The following is a 15,970-nucleotide window of genomic DNA, read 5'->3' on the forward strand; positions in this document are numbered from 1 at the left end:
AAACCATCCGCAACCATCCACTTCTCAGAGGGCAGTTAGCCCAATACTTGTCAGGAATTCTACAATTAAAAATATAGCATGTACACAATTGGGACAAATTGTTTGGTGATCCCCAAACCAAGTAAGCATAAATCTGGGGATTTGTCTCATGAGGTTGTTGTGCAATACCCTTACCCTCAACCCCAAAGTCCTGCTCTCTTACAAAGCTCTCACTCTGAGGAAGTAAACATTTAGAGTTCTGATAAGGAAGTGTTGTCAGATGAACAGGAACCTGTTCCTGAATATGACCTTTAGATTTAAGGTGGAGTATATCCATAGCCTATTTCAGGGAGTTTTGAAAACTCTAGAAATTTCTGAGGAAAACCTGCTGAAAACAAACCTGTTAATCAGTTATTGTTTTCAAAGCTCCACCAAAAATTCCACAGATGTTTCAGTTCACTGATTTAGTCTATATTGCATGGAAAAAGCCAGGTGTTACTTTTGCTCCTTCCACCAGATTTAGGAAAATGTACCCCATTCCAGAAAACAGAATGTGAAAGTGTGGGAAACAATTCTTAAGGTTGATTGAGCTATTTCTACCCTTGCCAAGTGTACAGTTATCACTATGGAGGATAGCACTTAGTTCAGAGATACAATGAACCTCAAATTGGAGTCTTTCTTAAAGAAATGGTTTCTTCAAACAGGTCTTTTGCTTAGACCAGCAGTCTCTCTCACCTTTGTGGTTGCAGCAGGAACACTATGGTGGGACTCTAAGCCAAAATGGTGACGTACAATTCCTATACCGAGGACTTGCAAAATTGTATTAAGGCCCTTAAAATGGGTCAAGAATTTATGTGCGACGCTGAGATGGACATTATCAAGATCAATGTAAAAAATATGTCTTGTGCAATGCTGGCAATTGTTCGGACTTTAAATCCAAAGGAAAGAACTGACAAGCGAATCGTTTTTTTTCCCCTTCATTCCTTAGGAGATCAGAAGTCTTCCTGTTCCCAGGAACCTTAGCCCTCCAAGGCAACCTGGAAGCCTGGTTCTTCATGGGCAAAGAACAAGAAGGTCAACACCACCACTAAATTAGCATAAAGATGCGGCACCCAGAATAAAACTTCAGAGAGCATGTCTCTCCCTGCAGAGTACTTCATTTCCGTCTGTAGCTCAGTGCAAGGAGGTGGGTAGATCTTATAGTAGCTGCATCATGCGTGGTTCCTTTTGCCTGCCTTCATTTGCGTCCCTTTCAACTATCCATGCTCAGTCAGTGGTCAAAGAATTATCTGCATTTGAAGCAACAAATCTTTCTGGATTCATCTGTCAAGCAATCTGTCTTGTTGGAGCAAAGTCCTTCTTTGATTCTTGGGACATATTTTCTTTGTCCGTCATGAGCTATTTTTACAACGAACGCCAGTCTGATAGGCTGGGGGGCAATCTGGCATTCTCGAAGAGCGCAATGAGTTTGGTCTCTATCAAGGTTACTAATAATCATTCTGGATCTTTGAGCAATTCTTTGATCTATTCTAATGGAGGAGGAAAAGCTTATCTACTTCCAGTTGGTCAACATCAGGGCGGTGGCCTACATAAATCATCAAGGTAGTAACTGCAGTCCACTGGTCATGCAGGAAGTGTCTCAAATTCTGTCCAGCGCAGTTCACATACCAGGTGTCAACAACTAGTAGGCGAATTACATCAGCTTTAGGTCGATTCATCTGGGAGACTGGTGTCTCCATCAGGATGTATTCAATCAATTAGTGATCAAACGGGGCCTACCGGATATCGTTCTGATAGATTCCCACTTAAATCGCAAACTTCCAAAGGATTGTGCAAGATCAAGAGATCCAAGGGCTCACATGATAGACACCTTGGTATGTATCATCTTGCATATCGTTTTTTTCTTCCGAGAGTCATTGCTTGGTTTAAACAGGAGTCTGCATCAGTAGTATTAATTGCTCCAGCCTGGCCCTGCAGGACATGGTATGCAGATCTTGCACAGATGTCCTCATCTCCTCATTGGCTTCTTCCTCTCAAATCTCTAGATTTTACTGTGGAGGTTGAATGCCTAATTTTGAGACATAGAGGATTGCTAGTTTCTGTGATTGAAACCCTGATACATGCTAGAAAACCTGTAGCTCAAAAGAATTACCACAAAATGTGTAAAGCATATTGTGAGCAGTGTTCCCTCTAAGGCCAGTTTTGTCCCGGCAGTGAAATGGTTAATAAGGGATCCATACCTTGCAGTTTGTATTGTGTAGCATTTGCTAATTGCTCTAACTGTTTCGCTGCTGGGCTGCTCACAAAACTGGCCTTAGAGGGAACACTGTGAGTGGTGCTCTTCTAAAGAGTTCTCTTGGGGTTCTTTCCGGATCCCTAGAGTTCTTCAGTTCTTATAGGATAGCCTTGACAAGGGTTTATCAGCTAGTTCCCTGAAGGGTCTGTTCGTTTTTATAAGAAGTTGGCTAAACTTCCTTATGTTCAGACCTTTGTCCAGGCATTAGTTAGAATTAGGCCATTTGTTAAACATTTCTCTAACCTGCAATTTGAACCTAGTTCTCTCTGCACTACAAGAGCCTCCCTTTGATCCAATGCATCCCATTTATATCCAACTATTGTCTTGGGAGGTACTTTTGATAGCATTCTATTCTTGTGATCCTCCATTTTTTTTATTTTTCACAAGGACAAGGCTGTACTTTTTTTGTACTGTATTTTCTTCCTAAAGTAGTTTCTACGGATAATATCAGTCAAGAAATTGTTGTTCCTTCTCTTAGTCCAGACCCTGACAACTTTAAGGAAAGATTGTTGCATAATCAGGATGTGATGAGAGCTTTGAAGTTCTATCTCCAAGCTGCTAAAGAGTTCAGAAAAACTGTTTGTTCATGCTTTACTCTGGTACTCGGAAAGGGCAAAAAGCTACTGAGGTAGCTTTGGCGTCTTGGCTTAAAGGGTTAGAAATCTTTACTTTGCAGGATTCTAAAAAATACACAACCACTTAGTTAAAGTGAATGTAAATTTTGATGCTAAAGTGCCCGGTTTTTAAAACTTCGATTAAAAACAGGGGCACTTTAATTCATAAAAATTTTCATTTCACTCCTGTTGTGAAAAAAACTTAACTTTTTAATCTTCACAGCAGCTCCAGCTTCCTCCACACGTTTCAAAGCCTCTTCCTGGGTCTAAAATGAGGCATCCGGCTTCCTCCAATCACAGCAGTGAATCAGACACTGAATCCCCTGGGGGGAAGCTGTGATTGGAGGATGACCTGTCAATAATTTCTGACATCAGAAATGGCTTGTGAGACTGGAGGAAGCTGGAGCTGTTGTGAAGTTTAAAAGGTAAGTTGTTTTTTTTTGTCACAACAGGAGTGAAATGTAAATTTTGATGAATTAAAGTGCCCCTGTTTTTAATCAGTTTTAAAAACCGGGCACTTTAGCATCAAAATTTCCATTCACTTTAAGGTTTCATAGATTAAAAATTATTAAAGCTTACCTTAAAATGAAGCTTTAATGTTTTAAGAAAATTATACAACAGGTTTCCCTGTAAACAGCTGTAACGGCCGTGCATAGATGTAGGCTGGAGTAACATAATGCATTCCCTCCCTTCCTCCAATGGCTCTGCAGCACTGAACAGCTAATTACAATATTTAAATGAATGCCTCTCCTCAATCTCGGCATGCGCAATCTAATGTGTGGGCACTCGCATGGGCAATACATTCTTAATCACAGATCAAGCGACTCTTTAACGGCATCCAGCGAAATGCTAATGACACGGCGGCTGAAACACTAGGAGAGAAACAAGTTTTTGTAAATGTGCATGCGTGACGCCATATTAGTTCTACCTACTTGTTAATTCGGCAGCATAATGACTGAAAATAAGGGTTTGGCAGCATATATATTTTCAATTGCAATTTGTATGTCAATTTAAAAAAATGGCTAATAGGTGTTATTTGTCGATTTAAACAACTAGATATGTTTCAAACACTGGGGAATTTTTTTGGGGGGTTTACTATCCCTTTAAATAAGTGATTCATAAGGCTTACTTGGTGGAGGGCAAGTTGGCTCCTAAACGTATCACAGCTCATTCTACTAGAGCAGTGGCAACATCGTTGACCTTTACTAATGATGCATCTTTGGAGCAGATTTGGAAAGCTGCCACATGGTCTTCTGCATACTTTTTTCCAAATGTTATCGTTTTTGATGTTTTTGTTTCTTCGTAAGGTAGGAAAGTCCTTCAGGCCGCAGTGTTTGCTAAGTAGGAACTGTCGGATAAAGTATTGTCCCACCCTTTCTGTAACATAAACCATCTGCTTGGACTAATTAGATTAGCTTTGAACAAGTTAGGGGTTTCCATAATTATAACAATGTTTAGGCTTATTCCTAGGCCTGTCATAATAAAGGTGCAGTGCAATATATATGCTAGGAGGCTTCCAAGTGTTCTTTTTACAAAATGTTACCTGTTTAATGTGTGTTTATCAATGCAAGCATCATTTGGGTAAAAGGTTTTTAGACTATGCAACAATAATTTAAGGAATAGAACACCTTTATGCTTTTTCATTCAGTCTTGCAATAAACATACTTACTTGGTGAGTTTGAAAATGTTTGGAATGCATTATCACCTTGTTTGCTGCTATTGATTTCAGTAGCCACACTCCACACCACTTGCCTTGTTAGGAGAAATCAATCTGAACTAGTTACTGGAGTAGACACAGGTAGCCACTGCCATTAGGTTAGTAAAAATGTGCCAGAGCTAAACTTGTCAACTCCACAATGAGCCCTTCCAGTTATCAATGTTTGAAAATCTCTTAATTTTCAGATTTAAATTACAGGAAAAGCAGGAAAAATAATTAGTAAAAGTAATTGTGTAAAGTAAAACAAATTTGCAATATCAGCATTTGATATTGATTTTCTTACTTTATTTAAAAGGAAGTCCTGTGCTACAGCTGCAATAAGGCAGTGTTTATAAAAAATCTAATTTAGCAGTTCTTTTTTTACTGCTGGGATCTGTGCATTTATGTGGTGTTGATCTTTGTGCTTAACAGGAGCACTAATTAGTAAGTTGCTTTGTGCGCTGTACACGGAGCAGGGCTACCATCAGCGCCCACTTACTTGCGTTTGTCATTTGCATGTACCACTAGTTATGTGTGTGATTTATAAAAAATACTGCATGTGTCCTCTGTGCTGCTCTATTGACTTCCAAGTCCAGAAATTGTTGAACAAACAAGTTAAAATAGATATACAATACTTTCCTTTTTATGGGGGGTACTTAAGGGCTACCTGCAACCGGATTGTTATTTCCCCTAGGGTATAAACAGAGGTGTAACTGATCATGTTTAATTTATTTATTTTAGTGTTAATAACGATTTTTGAAAAGGGTTCTTGAGATCGGTTGGTTAAAACAATTTAAGGTTGTGGTTTTTTATTTATTTTTTTCAAATTGTTTTTATAACACTGTATTTTCTAAACAAATTTTGATTATAATTTGCAGATTTTTATCTTCCTTTTTTCCAGTTAAAATTCTACAGAAACGACATATTGTAAAGGAGAACAAGGTACCATATGTGACCCGAGAAAGGGATGTGATGTCTCGCCTGGACCACCCTTTCTTTGTTAAACTCTATTTTACATTTCAAGATGTTGAAAAATTATGTATCCTTTTTTATAAAAAAATACTAAACAAGGTTCTTAGCACAGTTGCTATAAATTGCTGGTAATTATTTCCTATCCTTGCAAAATTATACTTTTCGCACTGCTGTTTGTTTTTGCAATGTTGGTTAAGAACCAAGTACATTCTGTTTTATGGTGGGCACCATAAGATGAGTAATTCAGGATTTTGTTCATGCTTTATTTGCATTAAAGGGACATAAAACCCCACATTTTTCTTTCATGGTTCAGATAGATGCAGTTTTAAAGGGACAGTTTAGTCCAAAATAAACTTTCATGATTTAAATAGGGCATGTAATTTTAAAGAATTTTCCAATTTACTTCTATCACTAATTTTGCTTTGTTCTCTTGGAGGTTCATATGCTAATTTCTAAGCCCTTGAAGGCCGCCTCTTCTCTAAGGGCATTTTGACAGTTTTTCACCACTAGAGGGTGTTAGTTCATGTGCTTCATATAGATATCATTGAGCTCACGCACATGGAATTCCTAGGAGCCAGCACTGATTGGCTAAAATGCAAGTCTGTCAAATAAACTGAAATAAGGGGGCAGTCGGCAGAGGCTTAGGTACAAGGTAAAAAGTATAGATTATTATAACTGTGTTGGTTATGCAAAACTAGGGAATGGGTAATAAAGGGATTATCTATCTTTTAAAACAATACAAATTATATTGTAGACTGTCCCTTTAAACAACTTTGCAATTTACGTCTATTAGATTTGTTTTCTTGCTGTCCTTTGTTGAAAAGCAGGAAGGCAAGTTCAGGAGTGTGCACGTTTCTGGAGTACTATATGGCAGCAGTTTTATAACAATGTTATACATTAGCAAGAGCACTAGATGGTAGCACTATTTTCTGTCATGTAGTGCACCATACATGTGCACAGCACCTATCTAGATATCTCTTCAACAGTAAATAATAAGAGAACAAAGCTAATAAAAGTAATCTGGAATTTAAAAAAAAAAGTGTTCATCTGAATCATGAAAGAAACTTCTTGGGTTTTATGCCCCTTCAAGTAACAGCTGTTTGAGTGTAAATGGGTGGTGACTCACAAGGTCAACAACTACAAATGCCTCAAAATTGATTGACAAGGTTTGAAAAGTAAGAGATGGGATATTAGGTTTAAAAATAAAATATTTGTCTCCCATGTGTTTTTTATGCTTAATCGTGTACAGTATCCAGGCAGAAGGTAGTGGATTTGTTTGTTCATTTTATTTTGAAGTAAGGGTTAAAAATGAAAAGTAACTTCATTTTTCTTTTCCTCCATACTTCCACTACCATTGGAAAGGTGCCCTATATTACTGATGTTTTAAATGTGTGTCCTACTAAGGATACCTACATACCTACAAGTAATGCATATAGCCCAAAACTTTTGTTGTAATGTCCCCATAGAACCATTATATACACTCACCGGCCACTTTATTAGGTGCACCTGTTCAATTGCTTGGTAACACAAATTGCTAATCAACCAATCGCATGGCAGCAACTCAATGCATTTAGGCATCTAGACGTGGATAAGACGACTTGCTGAAGTTCAAACTGAGCATTAGAATTGGAAACAAAGGGGATTTAAGCGATTTTGAAAGTGGCATGGTTGTTGGTGCCTGAAGGACTGGTCTGAGAATTTCACAAAAATGGTAATCTACTGGGATTTTCACGCACAACCATCTCTAGGGTTTACAGAGAATGGTCTGAAAAAGAGAAAATATCCAGAGAGTGGCAGTTGTGTGGAGGACAATACCTTGTTGAGGTCAGAGGAGAATGGGCAGACTGGTTTGAGATGATAGAAAGGCAACAGTAACTCAAATAAAAGCTAGTTACAACTAAGGTATGCAGAATACCATCTCTAAACGCACAACACGTCGAACCTTGAAGCAGATGGGCTACAGCAGCAGAAGACCACACCAGGTGCCACTCCTGTCAGCTACGAACAGGAAACTGAGGCTACAATTTGCACAGGCTCATCGAAATTGGACAATAGAAGATGTAAAAACGTTGCCTGGTCTGATGAGTCTCAATTTCATCTGCATCATTCAGATGGTAGGGTCAGAATTTGGAGTAAACCACATGAAAGCATGGATCCATCCTGCCTTGCATCAACTGGTATGGCTGCTGGTGGTGGTGTAATGGTGTGGGGGATATTTTCTTGGCACACTTTAGGCCCCTTAGTACCAATTGAGCATTGTTTAAATACCACATCCTACCTGAGTATTGGTGTTGACCATCCCTGTCCATCCCTTTATGACTACATTGTATCCATCTTCTGATGGCTACTTCCAACAGGTTAATGCACCATGTCACAAAGCTCAAATCATCTCAAACTGGTTTCTTGAGCATGACAATGAGTTCACTGTACTCCAATGGCCTCCGCATTTACCAGATCTTAACCCAATAGAGCACCTTTGAGATGTGGGGGAACGGGAGATTCGCATTATGGATGTGCAGCAGACAAATCTGCAGCAACTGCGTGATGCTATCATGTCAATATGGACCAAAATCTCTGAGGAATGTTTCCAACACCTTGATGAATCTATGCCACAAAGAATTAAGGCAGTTCTAAAAGCAAAAGGGGGTCCAACCCGGTACTAGCAAGGTGTAACTAATAAAGTATAAATAGACAATGTATAGTAAACTTTTCTTCACTTTAATATGTTCTCAGTGATACATTTTACCTTCTGGAGTGTATTAAATGGACATCAAACCCCAAACTTTTCTTTGATTCAGATGGATACATTTTAAACAACTTTCCAATTTAATTCTATTATCTAATTTGCATCATTCTCTTGGTATCCTTTAAGAAGCTGTAATGAACTACTAGGAGGTAGCTGGAAGCCAATGAGACGAGGCATATACAGTATGAGCAGCCACCAATTAGCAGCTACCTAGGTATACTTTTCAACAAAGGATACAAAAAGAACAAAGCAAATTAGATAATAGAAAGAAATACATTGAAAAGTTATTTAAGATTGCATGCTCTATCTGAATCATAAAAGAAAAAAAATGGATTTCATGTCCCTTTTAAATTGTTTCCATTAACCCCCTCGAGTGCTAACGACGGCTCAGAGCCGTCACTAGCACTCAGCTACCTTTTTAGCAATCTGGGGGCTCCTACTGACTATTTTAAATAAAGTTGCGCAGTGACGTCACATGCTTCCCGTTACATGCAGTGACGTCACACGCAATGACGTGATGACGTCACCGTGCAACTTTATTTAAAATTTACAATAGAAAGTCTAGGGAGAGGGTGCATGCTGCTTAGAAGCCTGTATCTCAGGCATCTAAGCAGCTACAGACCCCCAAGACCCACCTTTTGAAAGGTAATTGTCTAACCTTTCCAACAGCATAAGTCTTGGGGATCTGGGGGGTGTCAACATTTTTTTTTTTTATTTTATTTTTTTTATGGTAAAAAACAGAAAAAAATAAAATCCAGCTTGGCACTCAAAGGGTTAATTCCTATACGTTTTGGCATTTGAAATAACTGCTTCTCAGCTGCTACCGGATGCATAACGGCATTATTTTAAGGAAATCCCTTCCAGTGTTTTGAACCATGCATGCACAGGCATATTTTGAATAAATACAATATTTGTATTTACTACTAAATCTGCTGCATGCTCAAGTGCTTTTTGAGAGCTAGTTGGGTTTATGCCTTGTGCTTTCCTGGTATAGGTAAAGCCTTCAAGGGCCTCTTCCTCCTACATATATTCTGGCCCTTCATGGTAGTGTCACTACACATAAAGAGCAGGTATAAAGCAGACCAAAAAGGTACGGTGTCCAGGTGGACCTTTTTGTATGTGACACTTCAAATGTGAGGACATTTTGTTTAGGGCACATGTTATTTCTTCTCCAGTAGAGTCATTCAAGGGGGGGGGGGGGAGATATTGCCCACAGCCAGTTCTGTACTTGACTGGACTTCCAATCTTCTGTCTTTATTTTTATAATAAAAAAATAAAAATCCCCAAATACATTTTGATTGGAGCAGGAGCTACATTCCACACTACCATACTCCATGTTAGTAGAATCAGAGCACCAACTGGAAAGAGAGGGGTATAATTTAGAGACACACCCCCTGAAGACTTCTGGGTTATTCAGTCTAGTTTTGTTGTTTTTTCTTCTTTTTTTACACACTATTTGTTTTTTAAAATGTGTTCTCTCAATTTCGATGATTTGAAATCCCGTATTGTTTTCAGATGGTTATTTTCTTAACATTATATTCAGATTTTGGCCTTAGTTACGCTAAGAGTGGTGAACTACTAAAATGCATACGGAAGATTGGCTCATTTGATGAGACCTGTACTCGGTTTTATACGGCTGAAATTGTTTGCGCATTAGAATATCTACACGAGAAGGGAATCATTCACAGGTAAAATGGCAAAAAGAAAAGCTAGTGATCTTACAAACTCTATAAGGTGAATATGTATGTGTGTATGTATATATATAGAGAGAGATATAGAGATATAGAATATGATAATACCCATTAAAAAAAAAAAACATTCCTTTTGCTCAAATAAATACGAAATACAGTCTTGCTCAAGTTTCTCTAGTGAACAAGAGTTCTCACTTTTCATGTGATTTAGATTTTAGTTAGAAACCTTAAGAATAAAAGATATTAAACATCTGGATTGTCTTCTGGTAAGTAATAAGGTCACACACAACATTCTTCTAGTATCCAATATTAACTTAATATTTTATTTTTATTGTGCATTTAATAAAATCTTGCTGCTTAATTTGGATCAGGCATTTGCAAAAATGTGTTTTTTTATTATTCATTTATAAAATGTAAAACAAATTAGAAATATTTTGTCTGAAATTCATTTATTAATCAAATGGTTGAATACAAAATGTGTTCGTTGTGTTTGTTTCTATTAGGTGGGAAATAGAATGAATAAATGTTGTATTCCTTTGCGAAGTAAAAGGGACTGTCAACGTTGGATCGATATTACATGTTAAAATATATTACTATATGAAATATATAATTTATCATTCTCAGAATAGCTGCCAGAGTTTGTATGAAAATACCCTCTAAATTGTTGAAACTATTGATATGTACTTTAATAAAACTAGCATTTATGGTAACTTTAATGAATAACTTTTGGACAAAATAATTCAAATTTGTGTTTTGTTTTGCAAACTTAACGATCGTGCTTCTATCTTACAACCACTAATTTCTCGCCACAGCTTTACTGTCAAGGGTACCAGCATCACAAAATGTATTGAAAATCTTACAAAACAAGCAATGAAATCCCCTCTCCAAAACACTGCACTCTAATATATCCACAAAAGAAAACTTATAAAAAAAGTTCTAGATACTGTACAGTAAATAAAAGAACAAACACAAAAAACCTAGTCAACTTCAAAGTAGAGAGATACAGCTACAGCTTCCTTTTAAATTCTGCATGAGTCTCGGCTTAGGTAAAAAAATCTGGATTGTACCTTGAGAAATCCCTGGAAACCCAATAAAGAAAAATGGCTCCTGGCCCAAGTGCACCTTTGCCAAAATGTTATGGCCAGAGGATCTAAACTTAAAGCTGGAAAGTATTTTATTGGATTTTTATTAATAAAAATAAAAAATATATACTAATGCGTATGAGTGATCTTATGATTTATAACACGACATATTTAATATAACCTAAAGTTGTTATATTGCATGTCCAAAAACCTTAGATACCAAGTAAAAAATGTGCAATTGTCAAACTCGGTTGTTCTGAAAAGGCCCATTCAGTCATTAACAGACACTATAAAATATTCTTAAATTCAATTAGATCCAGAGAAAAGTAGACGCAAATTATATGGGAAAAAAAGTCTAATCCAATTAGATCCAGATAAGATATAATAATAAACACTCTTGGTTAGTATACACTGCTTATATTCAGTCTGTGGACTTCTAAATTGTAAAGTCAACTTGACACAAGTACTCAGCACACCGATATAATCCTCAGTGCTAATAGATACTTACAGTGCTGGTGATCTCCTCTCTTATGACACTGAACCCAAATTTTTTCTTTCGTGATTGAGATAGAGCAGACAATTTTAAGTAACTTTCTAATTTACTCCTATTAACAATTTTTCTTCATTCTCTTGGTATCTTTATTTGAAAAGCAAGAATGTAAGTTTAGATGCCAGCCCATTTTTGGTGAACAACCTGGGTTGTTCTTGCTGATTCGTGGATAAATTCACCCACCAATAAACAAGTGCTGTCCAGTGTTTTGAACCAAAAATGGTCTGGCTCCTTTAAAGGGACATGAAACCCAAAAATTGTCGTTCCTGATTTAGATTGAGAATACAATTTTAAACAACTTTCTAATTTACTTCTATTATTTAATTTGTTTCCTTCTCTTGTTATCATTTGTTTAAAGATTTATCTAGCCAAGCTCAGGAGCAGCAGAGAACCTAGGTTCTAGCTGTTGATTGGTGGCTGCATATATATACTGATTGTCATTGGCTCATCCATGTGTTCAGTTAGAAACCATTAGTGCACTGCTGCTCCTTCAACAAATGATACCAAGAGAATGAAACAGATTAGATAATAGAAGTAAATTAGAAAGTTGTTTAAAATTGTATTCTCTATCTGAATCATGAAATACATTTTTTGGGTTTCATGTCCCTTTAACTTAGAGATCTTCTTTTTCAAATAAAGATAGCAAGAGAACGAAGACAAATTGATAATAGGAGTAAATTAGAAAATTGCTTAAAATTGCATGCTTTCTCTGAATCACAAAATAAAAGATTTGGGTTCAGTGTCCCTTTAACCGGACTGCTGTATTCACCTCCTAGCTTGAGATGTAGTTACACCCCAAAAGTAAAGCCGTCCAGCTTCCATATTGGTGCTGTCCAAGTGCAGAATAGGGACCAGCTGCTTCAGTACTTGTTACAGTTTCTGCCTATGGGCAAAATTTTCCCCTCACTGAGGTGTTTATAAAAACCGTTGGTCATACAATAAGAATTAAAGGACCAGTCAACACAGTAGATTTGCATAATCAGCAAATGCAAGATTACAAGACAATGCAATAGCACTTAGTCTGAGCTTCAAATGAGTAGTAGATTTTTTTTTTTCTGACAATTTTAAGTTATCTTTTTCCACTCCCCCTGTACCATGTGACAGCCATCAGCCAATCACAAATGCATACATGTACCATGTGACAGCCATCAGCCATTCACAAATGCATACACGCTTGTTCTTGCACATGCTCAGTAGGAGCTGGTGACTCAAAAAGTTTAAATATAAAAAGACTGTGCACATTTTGTTAATGGAAGTAAATTGGAAAGTTGTTTAAAATGGTATGCTCTATCTGAATATTGAAAGTTTAATTTTGATCGAGTGTCCCTTTAAGTATTTTTGGTTATATTAAAGGACCACTAAATGCAGTAGATTTGCATAAGTGCATAATAAAAAGACAATGATTTAGCACCTACTCTGAATTTCAAATAAGCAGTAGATTGATTTATTTTTGGTACATTTTTATTTCCCCCCATTTTCCGCCCCCTGTATCGTGACAGACTTCAGCCAATCAGACTAGTATAAGTATACCCTGTGAGCTTGTGCACATGCTCAGTAGGATCTTGTTCCCCAGAAAGTGTGTATATAAAAAGACTTTGCAACATTTGATAATGGAAGTAAAATGGAAAGTGTCCTAAAACTACCTGCTCATTCTGAATCATTTTTACTTGTGTCCCTTTTAAATAAGTTATACTAGCTGTTGCCAGCTGCTTTGCTCATGTGGATTTTGTGATTTTTAAAAAATGGCGGAAAACTCAACCATCTGCAACGACGTGAGCCCTCATTTGCTTGCCCGTCCGTGTTGCCCGTTTGTGTTGCACAGTCACTTACACAAACTTTATGATTTTTCATTAATTCTCTGTATTTTGCGTACATGGGCACTAATCAGCTGCTAAGTTGTGGGCGGGGAGGGGGCGTCCGTCTGGCACATCAAAAATGTTATTCTGTTTACAATTATTTTAATATTAAATTGTAATTATATATTATGACTTAACTGTCAGATGTGAAAAAATAGTTTTTTGTTTTTTTTTGTGATATCCATATCTTAAGAACCACTGATGTTAGGAGCAAGACATTTGGCTTGTAAACTACTTAATAATGAAGATTTTAAATTATAATTTTTACTTTTCTAACATCTTCTTTTTGAGATATAGGTATCCTCATAAATCACCCTGCCCCCCCCCCCCCCCCACCCCCTTTAGTGGGATATTTGGGAAATGAAGACGTGTTTCTTTATTTTTAACGGAGAATCTAAATACAAATTTTGATGTCTGTAGCATGTTCTGTTTTTGAGATATAGGTATCCTCATAAAAAATGCACCCCCTTGGGGACATCATTTCCAAAAATCATTTGTTAGTGGGTGCCTATATCATAAAAACAACATACCTTCCAAATTTCACGTTCCTAGGTTAAACGTTTGAGCTGGGCGTTGATGAATCAGTCAGTCAATAGGGACTTCTTTTATTTTTTATATATAACTGAAATCTTTTATGTGGAGGAAAGTAAGCAAAAAAAACTTAAATAACGTTGTTGCATAAGTGTGCCCCACTGTCTTATAACTGGGGATGTAGCTGTGTTCAGAATTAATAAATAACATTTAAAATCATGTTAAGAGTACAGACCTGCCATCATTTAAAGTGCCTCTGATTAAAGGGACAGTCAACACCATAATTTGTTGTTTAAAAAGATAGATATTCCCTTTCTTACTCATTCTCCAGTTTTGCATAACCAACACAGCTGTTATACACATTTTACCTCTGTAATTACCTTGTATCTAAGCCTCTGCAGAAAGGGCCAGAAAGCTACTTCTCTTTCTTTCTGGCTGAAGCGTATCATACGTTTTGCGTATGAGACTGTTGGGCTATAGCCTACAGAGAGAGTTACGGCTCATTCCACGAGGATCGTTGTTTCTTCATGGGCATTCAGGAATGAAGTTTCAGTGGACCTGATTTGTAAAGGCTGCATTTTGGTCCTCTCTTCACACTTTTTCAAAGTTCTACAAATTTGATACTTTTGCCTCGGCTGAGGCCACTTTTGGGAAAAAGGTTCTTCAAGCAGTGGTGCCTTCAGTTTGGGTTTCTTGTCTTGTCCCTCCCGTATCATCTATGTACTCTAAGCTTGGGTATTAAATCCCATTAGTAATTAAGATGATCCATGGACTCGTCGTGTCATTAAAAAGAAAACAAAATTTATGCTTACCTGATAAATTTTTCTTTTTTGAAACGAGTCCACGGCCCGCCCTGTTTTTGAAAGACAGGTTGTTGGTTATTATAAACTTCAGACCCCTCTGCACCTTGGCTTTTCCTTTCTATACTTAACTTCGGTCGAATGACTGGAGTGGGAGGGAAGGGAGGAGCTATTTGGCAGCTTTGCTGTGGTGCTCTTTGCCGCCTCCTGCTGACCAGGAGGTGAATATCCCATTAGTAATTAAGATGATCAGGTAAGCATAAATTTTGTTTTCTCATGTATTGTGAGGATTTTACAGTTAAGAGATAAACCTCTTTTCTCCAACATTGGTGTGTCCGGTCCACGGCGTCATCCATTACTTGTGGGATATTCTCCTCCCCTACAGGGAAAGGCAAGGAGAGCACACAGCAAGAGCTGTCCATATAGCTCCCCCTCTGGCTCCACCCCCCAGTCATTCTCCTTGCCGCTCTGAACAAGTAGCATCTCCACGGGGATGGTGAGGAGTTTGTGGTGTCAGATGGAGAAATTTCTGATACAGGAAGAATTTCTCAGCAGGCAGAACCTGATGTTGTGACATTTAAATTTACATCAGAGCATCTCCGCGCATTACTTAAGGAGGTGCTATCTACTCTGGATGATTGTGAAAATCTGGTCATCCCAGAAAACTTGTGCAAGATGGACAAGTTCCTAGAGGTCCCGGTGCACCCTGATGCCTTTCCGATATAAACGGGTGGCGGACATAGTGAATAAGGAGTGGGAGAAGCCAGGCATACCTTTTGTCCCTCCTCCTATATTTAAGAAATTGTTCCCTATGGTCGACCCCAGGAAGGACATATGGCAAACAGTCCCTAAGGTCGAGGGGGCGGTTTCTACACTAGCCAAACGCACGACCATTAAGGACAATTGTGCTTGCAAAGATCCTATGGATAAAAGATTGGAGGGTTTGCTTAAAAAGATTTTTGTACAGCAAGGTTACCTCCTTCAACCTATTTCGTGCATTATTCCTGTCACTACAGCGGCGTGGTTCTGGTTCGAGGAACTGGAAAAGTCGCTCAGTAGGGAGACTCCGTATGAGGAAGTCATGGACAGAATTCACGCACTTAAGTTAGCTAATTCCTTTATTTTAGACGCCGCTTTGCAGTTGGCGAGATTAGCGG

General features: G+C 37.8%; 1 protein-coding gene across 1 annotated transcript in view; it reads left to right on the forward strand.

The window, feature by feature from the left end:
• Positions 1-15,970, forward strand: part of PDPK1 (3-phosphoinositide dependent protein kinase 1) — a 267,190-nt gene that overhangs the window by 93,138 nt on the left and 158,082 nt on the right. The window contains exons 4-5 of the mRNA XM_053694510.1: positions 5,487-5,624; positions 9,847-9,991. Coding sequence (XP_053550485.1) covers positions 5,487-5,624; positions 9,847-9,991 — 283 coding nt within the window. The remainder of the gene's footprint in view (positions 1-5,486; positions 5,625-9,846; positions 9,992-15,970) is intronic.

Source organism: Bombina bombina, chromosome 11 (assembly GCF_027579735.1).
Source record: "Bombina bombina isolate aBomBom1 chromosome 11, aBomBom1.pri, whole genome shotgun sequence".
NCBI classification, from domain to species: Eukaryota; Metazoa; Chordata; class Amphibia; order Anura; family Bombinatoridae; genus Bombina; species Bombina bombina.